This window comes from Talpa europaea, assembly GCF_964194135.1.
Source record: "Talpa europaea genome assembly, chromosome: 8".
Classification (NCBI taxonomy): domain Eukaryota; kingdom Metazoa; phylum Chordata; class Mammalia; order Eulipotyphla; family Talpidae; genus Talpa; species Talpa europaea.
The window spans coordinates 112,529,477-112,553,150 of record NC_140075.1 but is presented as its reverse complement, the minus strand read 5'-3'; the positions used below and the strand labels follow the sequence as shown (position 1 = coordinate 112,553,150).

At 41.3% G+C, this 23,674-nt stretch overlaps 1 protein-coding gene across 1 annotated transcript; it reads right to left on the bottom strand.

Annotated features, from left to right (window-relative positions):
* Positions 1-12,066: 12,066 nt before the first annotated feature.
* Positions 12,067-18,717, bottom strand: PROX2 (prospero homeobox 2; the record flags this gene model as incomplete). Its single annotated transcript, XM_084240309.1, has 4 exons — positions 17,408-18,717; positions 14,792-14,893; positions 13,643-13,837; positions 12,067-12,252 (listed from the first exon to the last, which is right to left on the bottom strand). The coding sequence occupies exons 1-4, from the start codon at positions 18,704-18,706 to the stop codon at positions 12,067-12,069; spliced, it is 1,782 nt and encodes a 593-aa protein (XP_084096435.1). The 5' UTR covers positions 18,707-18,717.
* Between the last annotated feature and the right edge of the window lie 4,957 nt (positions 18,718-23,674).

Sequence of the window (23,674 nt, the reverse complement as noted above, 5' to 3'; positions counted from 1 at the left end):
ACTTCTGACATATACCATAAAGGATGGTAACAATTCTGAAAGACCATTGCTACAAAGGAGGTATCTATAGGAAAAGAAACATAAGGTTATTTCACACAGATTGTATATAAATATTTTGACCACATCATTTTGGAATGAGCAATTCTGTTTTCATTGAGCCATATGGCAATACATACATAACATACTGGAACTGAATTTGCAATGGTTGATATTTGTCCACTGTTAGCTTTCATATGAAATCATGTATATTGCTCCCCTCCTTGGGTGATATCTTTCCATTCCCTCCATTTATCAGGATACAGGTAAGGACCTTGTATGTGCACAATTAAATAATTGGCACATCCCTACCTCAGAGAAAGAAGACAAGAATAACCTTTGGTTAAGTGGAGCAGCTGAGCAGCCAAATCAAGATGCAAATTTGGCCAGAATATTCTGCTTTTATCTCTCCATAGCTTTCTCCTATTTCCACTGGAAAAAAAAGGATGAGTGTCATTAAAGCTTCTTTGTTGGTAACCTGTCAGTGTCGAGGTGGGTATACTTTTGCTGTGTTTGGTTTCTTAGAATATATTTTTTGGTCTTTTTTTTTCCAGATTCATTTCAGCCATAAAATGTAAACTGATTCTCATTATTTTAAAAAGTTAAAATATTACAGGTAATACTGAACACCTCCCTCCACGACTTAAGCCACTGAGCAGCAAACACCTTAAAATCTTAGAGGTAATTACTGTTATCATTTTGGAGTGTGGTTTTCCAAATCTTTTTCTGTGCATTTATAAACATATACTTGTACCTGTAAAGATAAAGCTTTATTGTTTTTACATGAGTGATATTTTACATATTCTGTGAACCCACTGTCTTACGTGTATCTGTACTACACACATGTATGTTTATTTATATGCATATAAATACACATGTGTATTCTTTGATGTTTATATGATATGTAGTTGATTTTCCCTTACTTGTAGTTTTTCACTCCATAACAATGTTGCATTCAATATGCTTGTAAATGCCCCACTTTGGGCATATTTTCAATTTTTCCAGGAAAAATTATATTGCCGGGTCATAGGGATACAGTGTCTCCTTTCATGTCCTTGCAATTATCTGTACAGTGTTTTAGAGTTCTAGCTTAATATCTACAGTACCAAAATGAATTCCTTTCTTGGTACTTTAAAATTCCAGTTTTTTAATGCTGCTCACTTTGAATTCTGCCTTTTGAATCAATTTGGACTTTGTACAGATAACCAAAATAGGTTCTAAGTAGGATCCATAGCTCAAAACTCATAATCTTTTGGGATTGGTGTTGTTTCAATGGTGGGAAAATTAAATTGTTAGTTAGAAGATAATCTGCCTTAAATCAAGTTGTTTTTGTCTGGTCCCTTTTGGAATTATGACAACTGACTTCACAGGTGCCATGAAAATATTTTCTCACATCACACATCTTTAATACTATTTTGAATAACTCTGGAAATACAGGTTTTAATACTCTCCTTTAAAAAAGGGGGCGGGGCATTACTTTGATGAAGTCTAGAATACTAACTTTGCTTGAGAAGATCTAATTAATTTAATTGGTTATTAAATCTTTTAGAATATTTACACAAATTACTAATATTTGAAATGAAATGTGACATCACTACAGGTCCCTTGTGCAGTAAAAAGATAACAAAGGAGTACCAAGAAAAAATCCTTGCCCCGAATTTGATAACCTGGATAAAATTGACTGACTAAAGACACGCTCTACCAAAGTCCACACAAGAAGTAGAAAATTTAAATAGGCCTGTATCCTTTAAATAAATCAAATCAGTACTTATAAATATAAATTAATTAACAAAACAGAAAGCAACAAGACCAGGTGGGTTCACTGGGAAACCAAACATTTTAAGGAAGAGATGATACCAATTCTCTATGGTCTCCTCTTAGACATAGAAACAGAGGGAATGCTTCCTAGCTCAGACTGTGAGACTTGCATTATCATAATATCAAAACCAAAGATATTACAATAAATCTACAAACTACAGACTAGGTATCTGGGAATAGTCTTCATTCCCATGAAAAAATATTTGCTCTCATTTTTCTTGAACATTTGACACTACCTAGTTTTGCCACTTTTGATAGAGATGTAAGTACAAATATTAACTAATTTTCTTCCTAACTCTGCTGTGAGAAAAACAGCAGAAGCAGGATGACAGTAAATAGCAATTGACTCAGCTCAGTGTTGGAATGGCAATAGGGTGGGGGGTGGGGAGTGAACATAATTCAGAAATCCTCAGCAAAATGCTAGCAAGCCAGATAGTGTATAAATAATGTATAAAAATAATTATGTACCTCAACCAAGTGGGATTTATCCCAGATAATCAAGACTGGTTCAGCTTTCAAAAATGAGTTAATGCAATCACATCATCAGGCTAAAGAGAAATCATACCAATATAGTCATACCAATAGATATAGAGAAAACAGTTGACAAAAGCCAACACCTATTCATAAACAAAAAGGGAAAAAAAACCTTCAATGAACTAGCAATAAAGGGAAACTTCCTTAATTTATAGATATTCCAAAGACAACCAAAAAAAGCCTACAGCTATCATATTTCATCACAGTGATGAGAAACTTAAGCTTTCCTACTAAGATCAGGAGCAAGGCAAGTATGTTGCCTCCCATCACTACTTTTCAACATTGTTTTGAAAGTCCTAGTAATGCAATAAGAAAAGCAAAGGAAACAAAATTGTATGTACTGAAAAGGAAGAAATGAAAACTTCATTCATGGGAAACATGATTGTTTATGTAGATAATTTGAAAGACTATATACTTCTGGTATTAATAAGCAATTTGCAAAGTAACATAAAAGTCAATTTCCTGTATGCCAGCAGTAGAGAAATGGAACTTGAAATTAATACCATTTATATTGGCATCCCCAAAAATATGGAGGTATAAATCCAACCAGATACGTGCAAGATCTGTATGAGGAAAACTTCAAACTGATGAAAGAAATCAAAGAGCTAAATAAATACAGAGATGCTATGTGCGTGGATAGGAAGACTTGTTCTTGTCAAGATGGTAATTCTTCCCATACTCTAAAGTTTATATGGAGAGACAAAAAAGACCCAGAATAACCAACATAATATTGAAGGAAAAAGAGGAAGACCAACAAAAATGAAGAAACAACAGCAAAATTGAAGGACTAACACTACCTCATTTCAAGATTTACTGTAAAGCTATAGTCATGAGTACCATGGTGCTGGTGAAAGAATAGACAAGTGGAAAAATTGAGAGCCCAAAACAGGTCCTCATAAATATAACCAGTTGATCTTTGACAAGAAGCAAAGCAACACAGTGAGCAAACAGTATTTTCAATAATGCTGCTAGAACAATAGAACATTGACATGAAAATAAGTGAACCTAAGCACAGACCTTAGACCTTCGCAAAAAATTAACTCAAAATGTATCACAAACCAAAGTGTTAAACACAAAACTATAAAAGTCCTAGAAGCTACCACAGGAGAAAATCTAGATGACCTTAGATTTGGCGATGACTTTTTAGATCACGAAAGGCACAACTCATGAAAGGATTGATAAGCTGAACTTGATTCAGATTAAAAACTCTCTTCTTCAAAAGACACTGTCTAGAGAATAAAAAAGCCAAAGACTGGGAGAAAATATTTGCAAAATACCTACCTACAAAGAACTCTTAGAGCAAGAAAACAATCCAATTTTAAAAAGACCTTGACATCTTGTCAAAGGAGATATATAGATGAGAAATAAGCATATGAAAAGATGCTTCACATCATATGTTAACAGGGGCATGCAAATTAAAACAAGATCACCACCATATACCTATTAGAATGGCCAAAATCCAGAACACTGACAACAAATGCTGGCAAGTATGTGGAGCAACAGAAACGAATTTATTGCTGGTGAGAATGCAGAATGGTACAGTCACTTTGGACAAGAGTTTGGAAGTTTCCTTTAAAAAGTAAGCATATTCCTATCATACAATCCAGCAATCATGTTCCGTGGTATTTACCCTAAAAAGCTGAAAACTATGGTCACACAATTACCTGCACATGGATGTTTACAGCAACTCTTCATAATTGCCAAAATTTGGAAGCTACCAAGATGTTCCTCAGTAGGTGAATGAATAAACTGTGTAACATCCAAGCGGTGGAATATTATTAGGCACTGAAAAGAACTATCAAGTCATAGAAAGACATGAAGGAAACTTAAATTGATACTAAGCCTGAAAATGCTACATACTACATATGAATCCAACTAATGACATTCTTTGAAGGCAAAACTGGAGACAGTAGAGATTAGTGGTTGCTGGGGATTAATAGAAAAGGAGTTTTTAGGGCAATGAAACTTCTGTATGATAGTATAATGGTGGATACATATCATACATTTGTCCAAACCCATGAATGTACACCAAGAGTGAACCCTAGGGAAGACTATGGGCTTTGGGTGATACTGATATATTAATGTAGTTGTAGCAGATGTACCACTCTGGTGGGGGATATTGATGATGGGGAAAGCTGCTTTTTATGAAGGCAAGGAATATATGGGAATCTGCTTTGAACCCAAAACGCTAGTCTTCTTTTAAAACACTTTGAGTATTTTCTGCTTTTCAAATGATCTTTTTTTTAAAGATTTATTTATGCATACAAGAGCTGGGGTACAGGCCAGAGATGCGGGGGGTACATGATTCACCAGAGACAGAGCGGGGAACAGAACAGGCAGACTGAAGTACACTACTGAGGGGAGCAGCGGGCGAGTTCAGGAGAGGTCTGCTGCACCATGTGGGTTGCTCCCTGGCCAGCCGGGGATCAAACTCGTGCTTCAGAGGCTGCGGATTGCTTCATAGTGCAGTGCTTAACCCCTTGTGCCACCAGGGAAGCCCTCAAATGAATCTTATGCTTTCACTAGGTATAGGTTCTCTACAAGCTCTGAAAGACAGCCCCAAAGTATAATGTCATGGAAAGGTATTGACAATGGAGGCCTTAATTGAAGAATTGGTGTGGTTCTAATTGAGTAATTGCTTGGACTCCACAAGCACCAGAACATACGGTTATTCTTTATGTGTGTATGTTTGGAAGAATGATGAAATAAAAAAAATGCTCCATGTGAAGAATTTTGTTAGAGCATTAGTTATCAACTTTGCATGTAAAAATTACCTAGGGATTTGTTAAAACTCCTGAAGCTCTGACTATACCACATAGCAATTAAGTCATAATCTGGAAGTGAGATCCAGGCATTGATTGTTGTTAAAGTCCACCATGCCATATAGTTCCAGTGTGCAGCCAAGTTTGAGAATCACTAAGCTAAAGGAGATTTTAAATTTTATTTCCTCTCCATCTGAAGATAGGCTCATTAATCACAATTACCAAAGAGCCTGATCTGTTCGTAACTTTTTTTTAAAGATTTATTTATGCATAGAAGGGGTGTAGGCTAGAGGTGCTGGGGGCTGGGGAGGTGAGAGGATTCACCAGAGACAGAGTGGAGAGCAGTACAGGCAGATCTACTGAAATACACTGCTGAGGGGAGCAGTGGGCAATATAGGAGAGGTCTGCTTTGCCATGTGGGTTAGCTCCCTGTCTGGGGATCGAACTCAGCCCACAGTGGCTGGCTGGCAATAGCTTGATAGCACTGAGACTTTAACCCCTGTGCCCCCAAGGAGGCCCTGTTCATAATTTTGAGTTGTGAACGATGTTGGAGCTGTTGAAGGAAACTTGTTAATAACAAACTCCTAAGTGCAAAATAAAACCCACTGGGAAAGCATTAATGTAGTTTCCAAATATGCTTAAAAGCCAAGGATCAGCTTAGATAAAAGGAAAATCTAGCTTATTGGGAGCAAGTAAAGCTAAGCCTGTTGTGGTAACATGTTATATGTCAAACCAAAAAATTGGCATTAGTGTATTCCAGTTTATTCAGATTCCAATGATTTTGTAAGTGTGTGCATATGTGTATTTTATGCATTTTTATCTTGTGTAGCTTCATGTAACCACCATTACAATCAAGATTCCACTGTTTCAGGGAACTGTTAAGCAATATGTGATGATTCACTTTGTAGTCTCATCACCAACCTGATGTCAGGAATTTTGTATTGTTGGGGACTGCTGCTTTGAAGGTGGTAGATATCATAGTTTTTGTAATGGAAAGGGTTTTATAATGAAAGAATCTGACTCTAGATAATTTGGAGATGACAATACACACGTTTATGAGCACAAAGATGAGATTGAAAAATAACACCGAAAGACTTGGCAAAAGACGTTCGTTCTGTTCATCATTAAAGGTGCATTTTCCAATAACCTTATAAAGAGGTGATAAATCTTGGTCATTTTATTTGAAGCAAGTGAAAAGATAAGTATATATAAAGTTCTGTTACTGCTCTTGCTCTGGGGGCAGGAACAGGGGGTAAATCCACTAATTCTGCACAACCGCAATTAACTGAACGCCAAGTTTTAGTACACTTGAGACTTGATCAATTAACGACTAATTTCTAGTTCCTGAAACAATGAGAAGACAGTCAACCTTCTGGAGAAATGACCTGATGTGTTTGACATAGGCATGCTTATGCAATAAAGAAATGGAAACATCACTTAGCATATTCTAAGTATTGTTAACATACCAAACTTTCACTCATTTTTCAGGTAATTAATGTCTCCAGAGTTTAAGGATACATAGTTCTCTCTACCTTTCATGTGGTATTAAGGATGTTAATTATCTTTGCACCTAGTATATCAGAACTAAGGTGTTCATGAATATAAGTCTGGCGGTACCAAATTTCTCTTCCCAGGATTTGCTGATAAATCTGCAATCTAGAAAAACTGTATGTGTTTTGTTCTGATTGGTTCAGAGTCAGTAAGCTTAGCCCTGATGAAATAATGGGATATGTGATGAGAAATGAAGTGTTTAAACTTGAGTAAATCAAGCAATCTTGAACAGAAGCAGCTTTGGAGTATTTGTGAAGAATGCGTTCTTTCAGATATAATTATGGGAGCTTTCTTAGGGATTTAATATAGTGAGAATTCAGCAAAACATGAAATTGATAATCCCACTGTCTCTATAGCTTGGTTTGAAAAAGTCTACTCAGAAACAATAGCTAAAACACTTGGCCTTAAATATCCTAGAATGGATAGTCAACATTGATGACTATGTTGATCTGACTAGGCAAGATTATTTTCAATTAAAAAATAAGCTAATCTTTATGAAAATGTAGTCCTGAACATAGATTTAAATGCTAGAAGAGGAGAAAACAAAGATTTTATTTTTTTTTCTTTTTTCACTTCCTTTATTCTCTCAAGTTGAAAACACCCATACAATTGAAAATGATTAAAACAAATTATACTAAAATTAAAACAAAGATTTTAAATGTTAGGAGAGAGAACATTCTTGCCTAAGGGTTGTGTTAGTATGTGCTCCCTCGTAACACCCACCCAGTCACAGCAATGAGCCAGCCTCTTTTAACAAGTTGAACAACTTAAAAACGATGTTTTGAATGACTATACATGTTAATCAAGAAAATATTCAAACCAAAACTGGTCTACTCAGTGGCCATTAGTACAGCCCTAAAAAGCAGTTCTTAAAGATGGCAAGTTGAATAATTTTAGAAATATCACATTAGTCACAAAACATAATTAAGAGAGTGTCAAAAATGCAATGTATTGGCCTGTAAAGACAAAACCGGTCATACTCTTAGAAACCAGCTACCAAATAGCAATAATAGTTAGGTCATGTACCAAGTACACACATAGGATTGTAATAGAGTAAATGAGGACACAAATACAGAGTTTATAGCACAAGGCTGTTTTGTACCTGGGTTTTCTTTACTTCAGAAAACATATTGGCTTAAAGCTAAATTTCGTGTTGTCACCACAGGTATTAGTGCATGCAACTGCATTGTTATAGTAAGAGAAAGATTCAGAAAATTTATATCAGTGTCACACATCAGTGCCTATTATTTCTTAGGCTAAGAAATAATTTTTCACTGTAAACAGTATGACGTTATGACTTTGCTAACAGTATATGACTGCTGAATAATAATTGAGTGGACATTCACTAAGCACGTATTATACACTGAAAGTTTTCTGCGAATTTCACATGTATTATTTTACCCAAACCTTAGAACAGTGCTATGAGATAGGTGGGTACTATTTTATTGCAGGGGGAAAGCTGAGGTCAAGTGAGTAAATAACCTCCAGAGATTCACAGCTGGTAGGTGCTTGAGCCTGGATGAAAGCTTGTGCCAGAGTTCACACCCCTTACCACAGTCCTCTGCTTAGGAAATGTGTTGGTGAGGGGGGAAAGATAACTAAGAATAAATCGGGGGAAAGGTAAGCAGAGAACATTGTTGCCTACGGCTAAACTTCCAGGACAGAAGCAGTTTCCAAGGAGATAGGAATCTGAGCCACAAAAATCAGTAAATATGGGAAGGAAAAGGGGTTTCTAATGAAAGACTAGAATCTGATGTGATGGCTGCGTGGAGGATTTGGAGATGGCAAAACAAGAGTTTATGAGCATGAAAAGATAAGTTTGTGAAAAACAAAATAACCCCAAACAACTTGGTGAAAGAAGAAGCATCTGCTTTTTCTGAATAGATGGACAAGTAAAACTGGGGAACTTTAGGGTCATATTCCTTGACTGTTTTCGCTGTCAATATCTGCTCTGAATGTCAACATTCCCTCCTGGAGGCTAGTATCTGGGGGTTTTTGGGTTTGTTTTTAATATGACAGCATTCAACTGCTGGGCATTTGGCTACACTAGTTTTCTATAATCTGAAAGAGACGCTTATTTGTGTTTAGGAATTGTCTACCCCTGAAAAATATTCTTTCCATGAGTGCTTAGTACATATGTTTTAAGTGTAAGTACCATGAGATACAGCATGCTCTCAAGTAACAGAGCTCATTCTTTACAGTGTGTGTTGTACATGTTTAAATTTGAACAAGGATGTCTTTTCATGAGCATTATTTTTGCCATATTGTTGCAAGCTTATCCTTTCCTCCCAAAACATCCAACTCTGCGAAGTAACTGTTAAGAATTGTGGAGCACTTATTAAAATTCATATGTATGTAGTTTTATCATCATGATAGAGCTATAACTTAATTTTAACTAATGTATTTTTTATCTCTTTCCCATCTATCACTCTATTTCATTATCTTTTCTGATTTTTTCAATCCTGAGAAAAGGATCGTGTACTGTGTGAAACTATGCAAATGCCTAATAGAGTTCATGTAAAAATGCCAGAGGATTTTTTGAATTTCTATTTTGTCGTTAAGACATGAATCAGCAAACTGATTTACAGAGCAAAGGGTCAAAACTATAAAGAAAAGAGCTAGAAATAAAGTGCTAGAATTGAAGATGATAAAAACTTACAATGTATAGAACTTCAACAAACTTGTTACCAAAATTTTTGTTAGTTTTATCAGGACTTTAAAAAATATTTTCTAAAGCCTTGTGTAAAATTATGAAGTCTTATTCCAAGTTATTTATTCCTGAGGATTCTATATTTTGTCTTTGAAAACAAAGATATTTTTGAAAAGTGGCCCTTTGGACCTCCACTTAGTGGTGGGGCTGAGGTGTGAAACTTAGGAGGGCTATGTTAACTCTATTTGCCACTTAGGCTTTGCCCTTTCTCTGATGGAAAGGAAATGGTTCAGGCATACCTTATACACCCAGGAGATGATGTGTTTGACCTCTTCAATGTGTAAATCCAGTTTGGAACCTTGCATACTGTATAAAACCAAGTTTGAAATAGAGGTTCCTAGTAAACCTTTTCCTGCATGGAATGCCAATTAAGTGCGTTTAATCAATAGTTGGGTATTAATGTGACAGTAGTACTATCACTGTAGACCATGGCAGGCCTTACTGTCTACCATTGAAGGATTAGGCAGGAATTGACCAGATTCTGATTGTGTCTACTTTGGGAAAGAATAGTGCCCACATATACCCACATATACCTTATGGAAAGAATGGCCAAACCTTTAGCATTGTTATGACTGCTAGAAGAACATAATGACCAGCTCAGCTTACACTCAGAATGTGTTCCCAACAGAGAAAGAGATAAACTTGGTAGAAACAGAAAAATATAATGAAATAGAATTCTTCTGTTGGCGCAGCATATATATTTGTACATTCTTCTGTATTTAGCTCAGTGGTTAGAGAACACTGCCTGGAACGGCTGCAGTACACAAATGGCTTCAATTTGAGCTTGTACAGTTCATCCAGTTGGTCCCTGGGACAAGGTTTCCTGCCCTGGAGGTGGCTTGGCTCAGTCTTTAAAACACACACTAATGAATTTCAGACGGGACAGAAAAAGTCTGCTGCATATTGGATATCACGTGAACTGGGAATTGTTTCCCATGGATGTCGTAAATAGCTACGTGACGTCACTCTGGATAGCGGGCTCTTCTGCTGTTTCCAACCACAGATGACTGACTGCTCAGGGCACTCAGTGCTTTTGCCTCCTTCTAAAACTGATTTGACAGATTTCTTCACTTTTGTGAAGGGAACATGGTGGGAGGGAAGAGGGTAGAGACCATCTGAGTGCAACTGGATGTGTTGAAGGACACTCAAAAAACCATCTGAAGACAACCTGAAAAGATTAATTTGGGCTGAGTATGTCTGCTTTTCCCTCTTGGTGGTTTGAAATAAGAAAATTCAAAAGAAATGTTTCATATCTTTCTATGTTGCTATATCTAGCAATCACTTAGGGAATTTATCTCGCCTGATGCACCCACCCAAAAAGGAAGTGAGGTGGTTGAATATAGAAACTTGTTTTATGTATCAATAGATGGGGAAAAACATAAGCTAATGAAGTCACATGTGCCCCTTAATCTGAGTGGTCACTGTGATCCCCACCCTAGCATGCACACCTTTGGCAGTGCTTTAAAAGACTTGATTCCGACCAGCCTAGAAGACAGCGGATATGTAACTTTGCAGATATTTTGCCTCTGTTCAGAGTGAGTCATAATTTGTGTTGGGTCAGTAGAGGGGGTAGGAGAATTTCTATTTTGGTGTGTGATGCTGTGTTTGTCCCACTTATGCCATTTATCACCTGTGAAGCTCTTCATGCTTCCTGTATGGATCTCAGTTGCCTCCTTCCTAATTTAAGTAGGGTGGATCAGATGATCTAAGACCTTTTCTAGCTTTCACCATCTGATGCTCAGTTTCTTTTGCACCCGAGGTTGTGGCATCAATTGCACTGGTCAACTAGAGACAGTTTGGGTTGTCCATCTGATAAACTCTTCTAGCAGAGAAACGTGAATGAATAGCAACACTCCGATCCTTGAGAGAGTTTATGTTGGGAGTGCTGGCATGATCTGTGGAAAATCTTGGGAGATGAAGCACTAGGCAGGGGTTGTCAGCTGACAGTGTCCCATAAGTGCTCACTGGGGATGGAGATCCAGAGAGGCAGCAGGGATGATCCGGCACAGTCTGGCACAAACGGTCTGAGATTCCTTCACATTCCTGATCCTCCTCTAACCCAAATGCTCCAGCCTTACAGCCTTTGGTGAATTACCTTGTAGTTGTAAAACTTTTCTTTGGTTATTCTTTAAATGAAGATAGCACGTTTCAGGGTTAAGAGCGTAAAGATAATGAAATTGTGTAGCAAATAGGCAGAACTTGAAAAATCAGTAGCTAAAAACAACAATTTGTAAAAGCCCCAAATAAAATAACCTTGTCTGAAAGCCAAGGGGAGGGGGAAAAACTTGGTATTTGGTAGTAACGTTTTACAGAATTGTTTTGGGATACACAGTCTTTTCATCCCTACAAAAATGCAGAATACTGCTGAGTTCCCAGGGACAGGATACCTGGAAACACTGCAGATTTGAATCTTCTGGTACCAAACTGTTGTGTCCCTTTTACAGCATGCTACCAGCACACCAATACACTTGGCTGATACCTTTGGAAAGGAAATAAATCATCAGAAATGATTATAGTACCTATTTAGGGTTGCTGGCGAGGGGGTGGGGGGATTCCTCATGCCCTTTTTAATATGACTATATCTTTACTGAGTGCCACTTAAGAAAAAGCCTGTTTTTTCCCTTAAGTGATGGTAGCTTCTCAGTTTGTGGGATCTTAATTCCGAAACAGCTCTGGGGGATAGCTGGAAGATTTAAATATCTCTGGGATGACACTGTCCAGTTTTGAAATAATTTTATAAATGGGTTTCTTCCAGGAAGGATCTGAGTCTTTCCCTGCGGAGACTGCTCTGAAGAACTCCTGTAATGTCAAGCTGGCAATTTCCAAGAAGCAATCAGGGACCTGCATACCCAAAGAGACCCACAAGAAAGAAAAGACGTGAGGCTGTGGAGCTCATGTGCTATGGAGATCTCACTGCCTGCGGCTGCCTGTTCCTTGGGTGGTGGGCCGATAAGAGCATTCCTGCTCTACTGGCCCCTGCTTTTTGCAGTCCTGGGAGCCTCTGCTCCCTCATCAAACAAAAATTTTACAATGTACCAATGGAGAGAATGGAGAAATGTTATGGACACTCCCTTTGTAGGAGGAGCTGATTCTCTAATGGGTAATGTTTTTTGTAAGTGGGAAACTGACTGATGGAAACTAAATCTATGACTCAAAAAAAGGTTTTTAATATTCTTTTTCTCAGTGCCTGATAAGAAAGGAAGGAGTGCCCCTAAGCTTACTATTGCTGTGCCTCATCCCAATATGTTTTGGGGCTGGAGCCAAAGCCACTTGGAATCATCCCTGCTTCTTAAGCCAGCCATGGGGTTGACAGGGACTCAGAAATATGTTCCAGGACTTCATCCAGAATGGCACCTTGTGGTAGGACATCCCACAGATCCTTGGGACCTGGCCTGACCCAGGGCATGCCACCATTGTGCCCAATGACCACCTCCTGTGGAAAAATGCTCCTCCCATGAGCCTCAGAAAAGACACATGGTCCATTTTACCCTCAGGTAAACATTCCAAACATTCTGATGGAGCATCTGACCAGTGGATGCCAGCGGTTCTTCCCTTTCTTGAAGGTATGAATAAGCTCCTCTTTATGATCACAGTCAAGTGATAAAGCCGAGAAAAGTATAGTCGATGACCAGACAGACCGGGCACCTATAGAACTAGATGCCAGCTCAAAAAAGCTGACCACCATACATGAGGAAATGTGTGTTCTCACCAATGACACCTAGGCACTTGCTAACCCATCACTGATGCTTTACCTCTAAGGTGCCACCAGTGTGCCTTCCATAGAGATCCCCATGGATGGGAACACTTGAGTATTGTTTACTCATTATTTCCAGAAAGGATCTGAAGTGACTCACCATGGAAGGCCCAAAAAGCTGTTCCGGTATGAATAAAGAATCAAGTGATAAAATGAACACAGAATGTAGACCAGGTGCTACAGCAGAGCCTAGCATTTATTCCCAGGCCTCCTAGTGCAAAAGCAAAAAGGTTACCAAGTGATGTAACTTGAACGCTAAAGAGCATTAAGTCTGAAATGGCGTAGCACCTGCAGACTTCTGCTTAAGTTTCAGAATGAAGACTGGTGGGTATTCTGTTTGCAGCATGCAGATACCCATTGCCTAAGAGAAGAGCTTGAGACTGTGGCTCTCGATGATGTAAGGACACAGAAGGGCAACTTTTCTAACACTCCAATCAGAAAGGGAAGGTACTCAGGGGACCAAGTTCATGTTCTTACCTCAAAGTCATTCCCCTTGTTATAATGCATATTGAGAGCTCGAAAAAGTTCTGAGTCGCGCAGAACCACCAGTGTTTTGGGATTTGTGACACCATCTGAAATTGCTTGCCGGGCAAATTTCTCCATTTGGATATAATAAAACTCACGAAAGTTGCTGAACCACTTGATCATCTGGGAGGTTATGCATCGATTGAACTGTACAAACAATGAGGTCCATCAAGTCAGACGTTTGTCATAAGGTGCTCAGAGACAGAACTATCAGCTCTCTGGTTCAACAAAGAGGTTAATAAGAATGCTTCCAGCAACCTTTAAAAGAAGCCACAGCTAAAATACGCAGAAAAATCTGAATAGCTACAATACCCTGTAGAAAATAATGTTATACCAGGTTTAAAAAGATTTTTCACCCATGAAAACCTTTCCACGGTGTGTATAAGTGTGACTTTGTAACGGGCTAAGGGTCAAGTCCGACTGCAGCAAGCAGGTGGATTGCATGGCAGCCCCAAGCAAGTAAAGGGCCAAGGGAAGATGTGGATGAAGATGTAGATTAGGGAGTAACTTGGAATTGCAAAATGAATGGAAGTCAGAGCTTGGTGCAGGGATCAACCAAACAACAGCATGAGGGAAAGATCTGACAAAAAAGCAAAGAAATGATAAAGATACAAAGTATTCAGAGCCCTACTCAACACCCAGAGACTTCACAGGAACACCCTGGTCTGGTTCTAACTATCAGAACTTGATTTTCCCCATTGGGCTTGATCTCTTTTCACTTTCACTCAATTTTGAAACATAGCAGTTTGAATGTAAATTTGGCACCAACTATTTATATTCTTTCTTTTTTCATAGTGTCCCCAGCAAAGACAGAGCCAGAGATGCCATTTATGAAGTTTTCTCTCTTCCCCTTCCATCCTTTCCCTCATGTTTCTGGGTTTAATCTATAGTTCAAAAACTTAAAAATTCAGATACCCAACCCTCCTAGCCCAAAGTTATTCATGACTATTTGGGCAGAGGCCTAGCCTGGAACTGGACATTGTACGGATTCCATCCACAGCTTGAATGGGGACATGAGGTGCACAGATGATGTCTCAGTGGGTAAAACCCACTGCCACTTGGGAGTTTTGTAGAAGCTGAAATTGAGTTGACTGACTTTACCTGAACATCAGGGAAATAGGCCTTCAGGAGATTGGAGCTGGGGTAGCGTGTGAAGAAAAACATTAGTTTGGCTTTCTTCAAGTGACCAGGATTTAGGGCCTCCTGAATTTATCCTGGAGTCAAGGAAAATGCATACCAGTTTCTCAAATTTATCAGATTATCCAAGTAGTGAATTTCCCTGTTCTTTATGGTTTCTCTGTATATTTCTGCTGGTTGAATGGTGTATGTGCTTCATTGTTTTCTGTCTCTGGCAAGTCTGATAAGTTCTTTTCTTTGCAGATGGTGAACACCATACATGTTCTGTAAAGTCATAATTTACAAAAGCATTTTGATGTGCAAAAATTGTATGACATACATATTAAGTAATCTATTGTGGTTATCTGAATAGGAAGGGAAGAGGAAAAACTTTTTTAGAAACCCAAGTAGAGATTTACTTCCCCTCTCTGCTTCAGTTTCCTCGTCTGTGAAATGAGAGTTGACTAAATGGTCTCCACTCTGGCTCTCAAGATTGCCTTCGCCGTGTTTAAGCCAACAGTGTCTGGAGCCGACTGAATGCGCCAGACTCTGCTTTGGCTCCAGCAGCTGCTTGGACTGCAGGCTGCATCTGTGCTCCATCTGCCTGGCAGAACTCTCTCTCATCCTTCCTGCCTCAGCTCAGACACTCTCTCCTCTGTGAAACTTTTCCTTAAGAACTAGGCCTCCCTAACCCTGGGCTACCAGAGCTCTTTGTACAAATCGCTGTTATAGCTGTGACTTTACTGTAATTTTTACTGCATGTTCATCTCCTCGTTTATACTGTGAGTTCCTTGAAGGCAAGGACCTTCTTTATCTTTTTGCCTTTTACCCCACATGCCTAAACCAGTGCTAAGAACATACTAGATGCTCAATAAATGTTTGTTGGATAAAGGAATGAGTGATGGTCAGCTTTAATCCATACACAAATGAGAAAAGTATATTTCAACCCATACCTTATTGTTTAATAAGGTTACTTGCCCGTTAATCAGAGCAGGGCCCTGTGGTGTGACTGCCTAGCACCAGGGTTGGAGGGAAGTAGATTCCTATGCATGAACACTGTATAACAGTGTTCCCGGGGATACCCCAGGGGCTGGTCTGAGACCTTTAGGATAATTAAGCTCTGACTCTGCTCACTTCATGGGGCAGGGCCATGCACACAGGAGGTGCCTGAAATATCAGCATGCTCCTCCCAAGAGAAGTACAAGAGAGACTCTTTGGGACCGAGTTCTTGCAGTCCTTCTGCCCTGACTTGAATGGGGTTTCTTAATTAGTGGTCTCTTATCAAAGGTCCAGACAGGTAGTCTTTCTCATACAGAAAGTCTGTCTATCCTGTATCTGTACATCTCCAAGAAGCTTCCCTACTGCCTGAAGAAGCCGTGGTGGCGGGTGAGGTGTTCTTAGTGTGGGGTTTGTAATTGATCACTCACTGCCCAACCACCTAACTCCCAGGCTTTGGGCTGATTGCCAACATCTGTGATCAGCAGGTGGCGCTCACAGCATTTAGGACAACTGGCCCTGGTGTGGCAGTGAGCTGGTACCACCCTCTCCTGCTGACCTTACTACAGCTCGCTGGCAGAGGACACAACTGTTCACACCTAGATAGGAGACTCCACTGACACACTGAACTCTGGAAACAAGGCTGCCCTTGAGAAGTAGAAGTGTGGTCTCTGTGCCCCCCAAAAACAACACCCAAAGGATGTTCTCAGGAACTTTGGTCATGCAAGATGCTTGTTGATGAGGGTTATTTATGGTCATGAGTTTAGAGCTTCACATCGGGCTTCAGCATATTGAGAAGTCCTGCAGTAAAGCAACTACCCCAGTATTTATCCAAGCTACTTTCCTTCTGAAGCAGTGACTGAGGGAGGATTATGCTGTGAAACACTGTTTAAAAGCATGAGGTCTGCCTAAGGGTTGCAAAGGTGCTGCAGTCAGATCCAGATCCCTGCAGACCAGCCTGAGGCTGGTTCCACCTTCCCCATGGGGCCTTCTCCCCGCACATGCTCAGCCCCCATGCTCTAGTCCTCTCAGCTACAGCTTAGAAGCTGCTCCTTAAACTGAAGGCTTCTGACCCCTTCTGCTACCTTTCAAGTGTGGTCTCTGTGGAAAACTTCCCCATCTCAGAAACCCCAGAAGTTTCTGGTCCCTCATATCTTCCTCATAAATTAATTAGACAGCTCAGGCTTTTTACCAGTAGAGCCAAGAGGATGGGGGAGCCTGTTCTTAGCTAATGCCCTTGACCCTCTGCCTGGGTATATGGGCAACTGACAACCAAATTATGGGGTTCTTCCTTCCCTGGGGGACTTGCTTACTTTGGAAGCCCATCTGTGTTTAAAAACAAGCAGATCAAGTTGTTTCAGACCTAATGGAATAGTCAGTAGTGGGAGAATCTGATGTGTTACAGAAGAACTGTCACATCCTTAAATCCCGGAATGTGGTTACTACTTTCTCAGGAGCCTAACAACTGAGCCCCAGGGAAGGAAGGCCCAGAAGCAAGTTGAAGACCATCAGGAAAACAGCGATTCCTTGTGCCCGCTCCCCACCCCCATCTTCCAGAGTCCCTGTTTCTCTGGGCTGTGACTCTGAGAACTGCAATGACGTAAAGGATATGTGGACTGAAGAGAAAGGCAGTGCGTCGGCGACCCCCTGGCGGCCGCCCTGTTCCATCTTCACCGAGGGAAGAAGGGACCGTCTCTCCACACGGGTGCAAGTGAAGGGCAAGGGACACTGCTGCTGGCTCAAAACCGAGGGCCGCAGCTTGACAGCTCCCCGAGGTGGAAGGGCCGACTCTGAGCAGGGGTGACCTTGGGAAGGTGAGTCCCTGGGAAGACTGCTGTTCCAGTGGCCGTTGGGTCCATGACTCAGGAGCTGGCTAAGCATCTGATTTTCCTGGGTATGGGAAGGCATAGTCAAGGGACAGTTTGCTGGGGGGCCCTGATAGGGTTTGGGGATCATCCTTGGAGAGATAGGATACCTAGGAGACTCCAGAGAAGTGGCCAGCGATAAGTTTCCCAGTGGACCCCCAGCCTGTGACTGGGCCCTCCTGGGAAGTGGATCTTGGCAGGCATCTCCCTCAGGAGGTGAGGGCTCACGTCTACCCTCTGAAACCAGCCCCTGGAAGCTTCTGCCCAGGTGAGTCAGGTGGCCTGGCGGATCCAGTAGTACCTTTTGTAATACCGAGTCCACAGCCTGGCACACTGCCCCAGTCAGCTCTTTGCTCAGAATGTCCAGCAAAGCCCGTGCTCCAGAAGGGAGGAAACTGGGTTCCTCAGACTGGGGTTCCACCTCAGATACTATGTGTTCCCCTGCCCTGGGGAAGATCCCCCTGGAGCCCTGATGGTCATCACTGTCCACGGCCCAGGGCCTAGACCCATAGCCGTGCCTTTGCTTTATGTTCTGTGGGTGCTTCCCCTTCTCAGGCTTTCCCAGGCCTTGAGCTGTGTCCCTGGGCTCAGCAGCCTGCAGGATGTGCTCTTGCAGATGTCTTAGCTGTTGCTTTAGGAGATGAAGTTGTTCTCTTACCCGAGGGCTCCCCTTCCTGCTGCTCTGGTCCCCAGCAGGAACTGGCTGCAGGTGGCCTTGCTGCATGGGAAGCTTCTGCTTCCTCTTCCGCTCCCGGGCCTTCTCCGGGCCGCAGGGCCTGTCCCTGGTTTGGGCATCGCCTGGCACCAGAAGGTTAGGGGAGAGACACATGCCTCGGATGATGGTCTCCACTCTGGCCCTCTTTGCCTGGGTGTGCTCATTCCAGAAACAGTCTGGGTCAGTGAGGCTTGAGCTGGGGACCTGGTTCCAGGGAAAGGGGGAGTCTTGGGGGGATGGACTTCTCCCACCCTCCATGCAGGGTTCTGCCAGATAGGAACAGGCTTGGGGTGGAGGAGAAAGCAAGGCAGAGTTTGGGTCCATCGCCTGGCTCCTGGGCCACTTGCTCAGAGGCTGTGGGGTTAATGGAGCTCGGTGGGGCAATTCCTCCTAATGTCCTCCGCTGGAGGTGCACCAGAGCCAGCAGGGGGATCCTCTTCTGCCCTTAAGGGCGTGAAAGCAGCTGCATCTGCAGAGGAAAGATGCAGACTCTGGAATGTCAGGGCTTATGAACCCCTCGGGCAGACCCTGAAATCAGAGACAGAAGGAAGCATATGACTTCGAGCTATGCAAACTTGAATGTGCATAAAAATCACCCGGGGATCTTGTAAAAATGCAGATTCTGGATTCAGCAGGTCTGGGTGAGGGGCAGAGCATCTCACCAGCCCCTAGTGCTATGCTGCTGGGTGGAGACCACACTTGAAGGAGGTTCCCAAGAGTGAGCCTCCAGAAAGAAAGTCCTCCTGCCAGGGCGATCCCATAATGGCAGCTAACTGCATAATTGTCAAGAACTTCACCTCCGTGATCTCACTAATTCTCAAAACAGTTCTCTGAGAGCTGTTGCTCCTGTTTCACCGATAAGGAAATGGGCTCAGAAGAAGCCACCACCCTCAGGTCATACAGCTGGAGTCAAACTCGATCTGTCTGGAATCAAAACAAGATTTGTCTGATTAAGAGTACCTTTCTTAGTGCCGCCTGCCAAGGAATCACCCCGGGCAATTGTTAAAAAGAGCAAATTTAATGGGTATTGCCAGACTTGCTAAATCAGAATCCCTCAGTGCTGGGGCAGGTGCTGCATTTGAAAATATTTTGGGAACCTTTGCTGTTCGATCATGATGCTGTTCTGCTCCTGGAAGAATCAGATAATACATTCATCTTTCAACATGTATCAACTTGTTTATTCACTTACTGGAGACTGGGCCTTCCTCTGGTACCTGGAAAGCGCCCTCTGTTGTGGCGCTTCCTGGAAAGGGAAGAAAAAATAAACAAATATATTTTTAAGTTGTGATAATTGCTATGAAGAAAAAGCACAATAAGGGGTTGGAGGTTGGGAGGAGGATATTGAGAAGAGGGAGTTATTTTAGGAAAAGCTGCCTACAGCTGTTTTATTCCTACAAAATATCAAAGAACATTGAGCTTAAGTATCCAGCCTTCCGATAGCAGGTGGAAGGCATTTTATGAAACATCTGTACATGTGACTTCATTGTATCTCACGTCAATCTACAGAGTTGGTATGATGCTGCCATTTTATGAACAAGGAAATTGAGGCTCAGTGAGGCAGAGAATAATGAAAATTCCAAATCTTCTAACCCCAATAATGAAAAGACCTGCATAACCCACCTGCTAAGTTGATTCATCCTTTTCTGGAAGAGTTAAATTAAGTTTTTTTCCTCTTCAAATTCTCACTCTCTCTTGTTTCTTTTGCACAAATGCTACCTGGAAAGCTTGCTGTCTCTTTCTACTGGAATCCTGAAGCTTACTCAGGATTCTCTGTTTCGGGCATATCTCAGCTCATCTGCAGTGGTGGGTCTAGTCTATACACTTGATCATGTCCTCTACCTGGAGCTGCTGGGCAAAGGCAGAGACCCCAAGCTAGCCCACTGAGAGCAATGGCGTTATCATGCCAGTACCAGGGCAGGGCCTGAGGGGCAGTGGCAGCTCTAGTGGCATTATGGGGTAAATGCCACTGAAAGAAGGCTAGGTTCTTGGGTCAGAATAATGAGAAGAGTCTTGCTTTGAGTAAGACATTTGTCAATTACTAAAAAGAAAATAGATGACTTGCCAAGTTCACATAGATGAAATAATTTGTTAATGCCAAGTCTATAGCAACAATTTGGATGGTTTACCACTTGGAAAGAGAAACGAATTTATTTATTTATTTTTAATTAATTTATTTATTTATACAAGCACTGGGTACAGTCAGAAGCGTGGGAGGGTGGGAGAATTCACCAGAGCCTGAGCAGGGAACAGAACAGGCAGACTGACGAAACACACTACTAAGGGGAGCAGTCAGCGGGCATGGCAGGAGAGGTCTGCGCGCCATGTGGGACCCTTGTCGGCGGCCGGGGATAGAACCAGTGCTGTAGAGGCTGCGGGCAGCTTCGCAGCCTAGCGCTCAACTGCTGCGCCACCAGGGGAGGCCCAAGAAACGAATTTATTTTAAATCAGATCATATCATCTGATAAGCATAACTGAACCATTAAGCACACATTAGTTATTTTGTAACTAATAATGATCTCCAAACTGGAAGAAACGATATTTTAGCCAAGAGTCTGTATAACAATAATAGACAGACCATATATATTTTCAGTTAAGTGCTTCCAAAAAAGATTGATGTTGATTATTCTGTCTAGTGAACCTGTCTGCTCTAACTCAACATTTTTATTTTTTTATTTTTTATTTTATTTTTAAATTTTATTTATTTATTTATTTTATTTGTTTGTTTGTTTTTTGTTTACACATGCACTGGGTACAGTCAGAAGCGCGGGAGGGTGAGAGAATTCACCAGAGCCAGAGTGGGGAGCAGAGCAGGCAGAAGGACCGAAGTACACTGCTAAGGGGAGCAGCGGGCGGCAGGAGAGGTCTGCGCGCCATGTGGGACCCTTCTCCGGTGGCCGGGAAGCACCGGGGAGCAGCCGGGGATCGAACCGGCGCCGCAGAGGCCGCGGGCAGCTTCGCAACCCAGCGCTCAACTGCTGCGCCACCGGGGAGGCCCCTATTTTTTATTGTTTTAAATATCCAATTTCATATTTTTAAATTTTTTTGTTTAAATATTTTATTTTATATAATTCTTACATCTTTTTTCATCTTTGCACAATGTATGCATTTTCACTTTGGTCATATTCCCCATACAATTGCACTCCCCCCTTAGCCCCCCCTTATTTTGACTCTAGTCCTTCCTTTCCCCGCCCCTCCCCCCCCCGTAGTGTGTCTCTGGTTTATAGTTACTTGTTGATTTTGATTTTCACTTTGTATTGATTAGTCTTTTTCCTGTTCTCTTATTTAGGTTTTCTAAATTCCTGCTATGAGTGAGACCATCTGGTATTTTTCTTTTTCTTTCTGACTTATTTCGCTGAGCATGATCCCTTCTAGCTCTGTCCAAAACTCAACATTTTTAAACCCAAACTCTGCAATTAGCCAATGTGCTTCACCACGCAGACTATCTTACTGTTCAAGCCAGAAGCTAGAGGGAGAGAGTTTCTTTGACACCTGTCAACTCAGCATTGATTTGGTCACTATGGCTGGTAAATTTATGGCAAAGATGCCTCTGCACTATCTTCTGCTATGCCTTTCCCATTACACTTTCCCTGATTCAGGGCCTCATCATTTTTCACCTGGAAATCCCAATACCTCCTCACTGGCCCCCATCCTCTTGCCTCTCCTCACTTTGGTCCTTCTACATTCATTCATTCATTCAACAAACATGGGTCATTAGTAACTACATAGGAAATCCTCTGTTCATGTGGAGCTGACATTCATGCAAAGGTAGATAAATGTAATAATATACAAAGTCAGTAATGGAAGACCATTAAATAGGGCCTCGTTGGACATTGTGAAATCGTCCTTAACTCTGAAATAAATGAGGACCCCGGGAAGGTTATAAGCAACATGATCTGACTTAGTTTTAAAAGGATCATTCTTTACTGGGGGAGAGGAGGAGATACATTGAGGGGAGTAGGGACATGTATCTTAGAAACAGAAAATTAAGGGCTGTCAGTACGTAGATGGATGAGTTCACCTAGGAATGTATGTAGAGAGAAGAGAAAGACCTAGCATTAAACAACACGAGAGGGAGGGAGAGTAGGGGGCAGGGGTAGAGGGAGGGAGGGAAAACCACCAACTTTGCCAAATCTCTCTTGCGCGTTCAAGGTATTGTCTGAGTGTACCAGAAGGTGTAACCACTGGGTAAGCGGTGGAGCTCAGTGTGTTTCATGAAACAGCAATCAGCAGGAATGTCTTGAGGTGAAAAAAATGGGAAATCCAGCCAGACTCCACTGTGGTTGGGTGCCCAGAGTTGTTTACACCCATCTTTTGTAGGACAATCATGGAAACTCTGCATCTGGGCTGCTAAGAAACAGGAAACCTCTGTGCTGGGCAGCTGCTCCCTGGAGCCCTTTATCTGAGTGCATCGTGGAGTGCAAGGCTTTCTGTTTGAAAATTAACTAGCAGCACTTTCACATTCACGGGTAGACGTGGCAATTGTCATAATCCTTTAAATACAACTTTACCGCTCTTCTTAGATTATGAAAGTAATATAGGATCACTTTATTTGCCAAATTTAGAAACGTATTAAGAGGAAAAGAAAGACAATGTTGCCTCCCAGAAAAAAAATCACAGTTAACATTTTGGTGTTAGTCCTTGTGTCTCAAACCTTTTCTCTGTTTATAGATACGCATTGACATGATCACCAGGATTAGGTAATATTTTTAACACATGGTTCTATAGCTTCCTTAACTCAGTTGAATAAATCATTCTAAGCATTCTAAGCACCTCATTTAGACTGATTTTGTCTCATTAGAGGTAAAGATTTCAGATCCCTCTCTAGCACCTATGTGAACAAACTCCACACAGAGATTTCATGTCAACAAACATCAATCTGCAGCAACATTGTGAAAGCTGATATATCAATGTATGGATGTACCATAATTTATTTAATAAACTCCCTCCTTACAGACAGATGTATTTCTATGCCATCACCATTATAGTCACAGGACAATATATTATGGGGGTAGGAAATTAGACCTTGGAGTCAGATCTACTAGATTTGATTCCCAAGAACTAGTCATTAGCTTTGTGACTGCTCTGTGTCTTGGTTCTCATCAATAAAATGGGAATAAACACAAACTACTGCTATCATGGGAATGTTGTGAAGAGCCAGTAAGTTAATGCGTATTTTCAGAACAGTTTCTGGCACGGGGTAAATTGCAGATAAGAGTTAGCTATTATTACTATTAGTAATATTGGGGTGAACATTTCTCTATATATCTTTGGGAACTTTTCCTATTTTTTTTT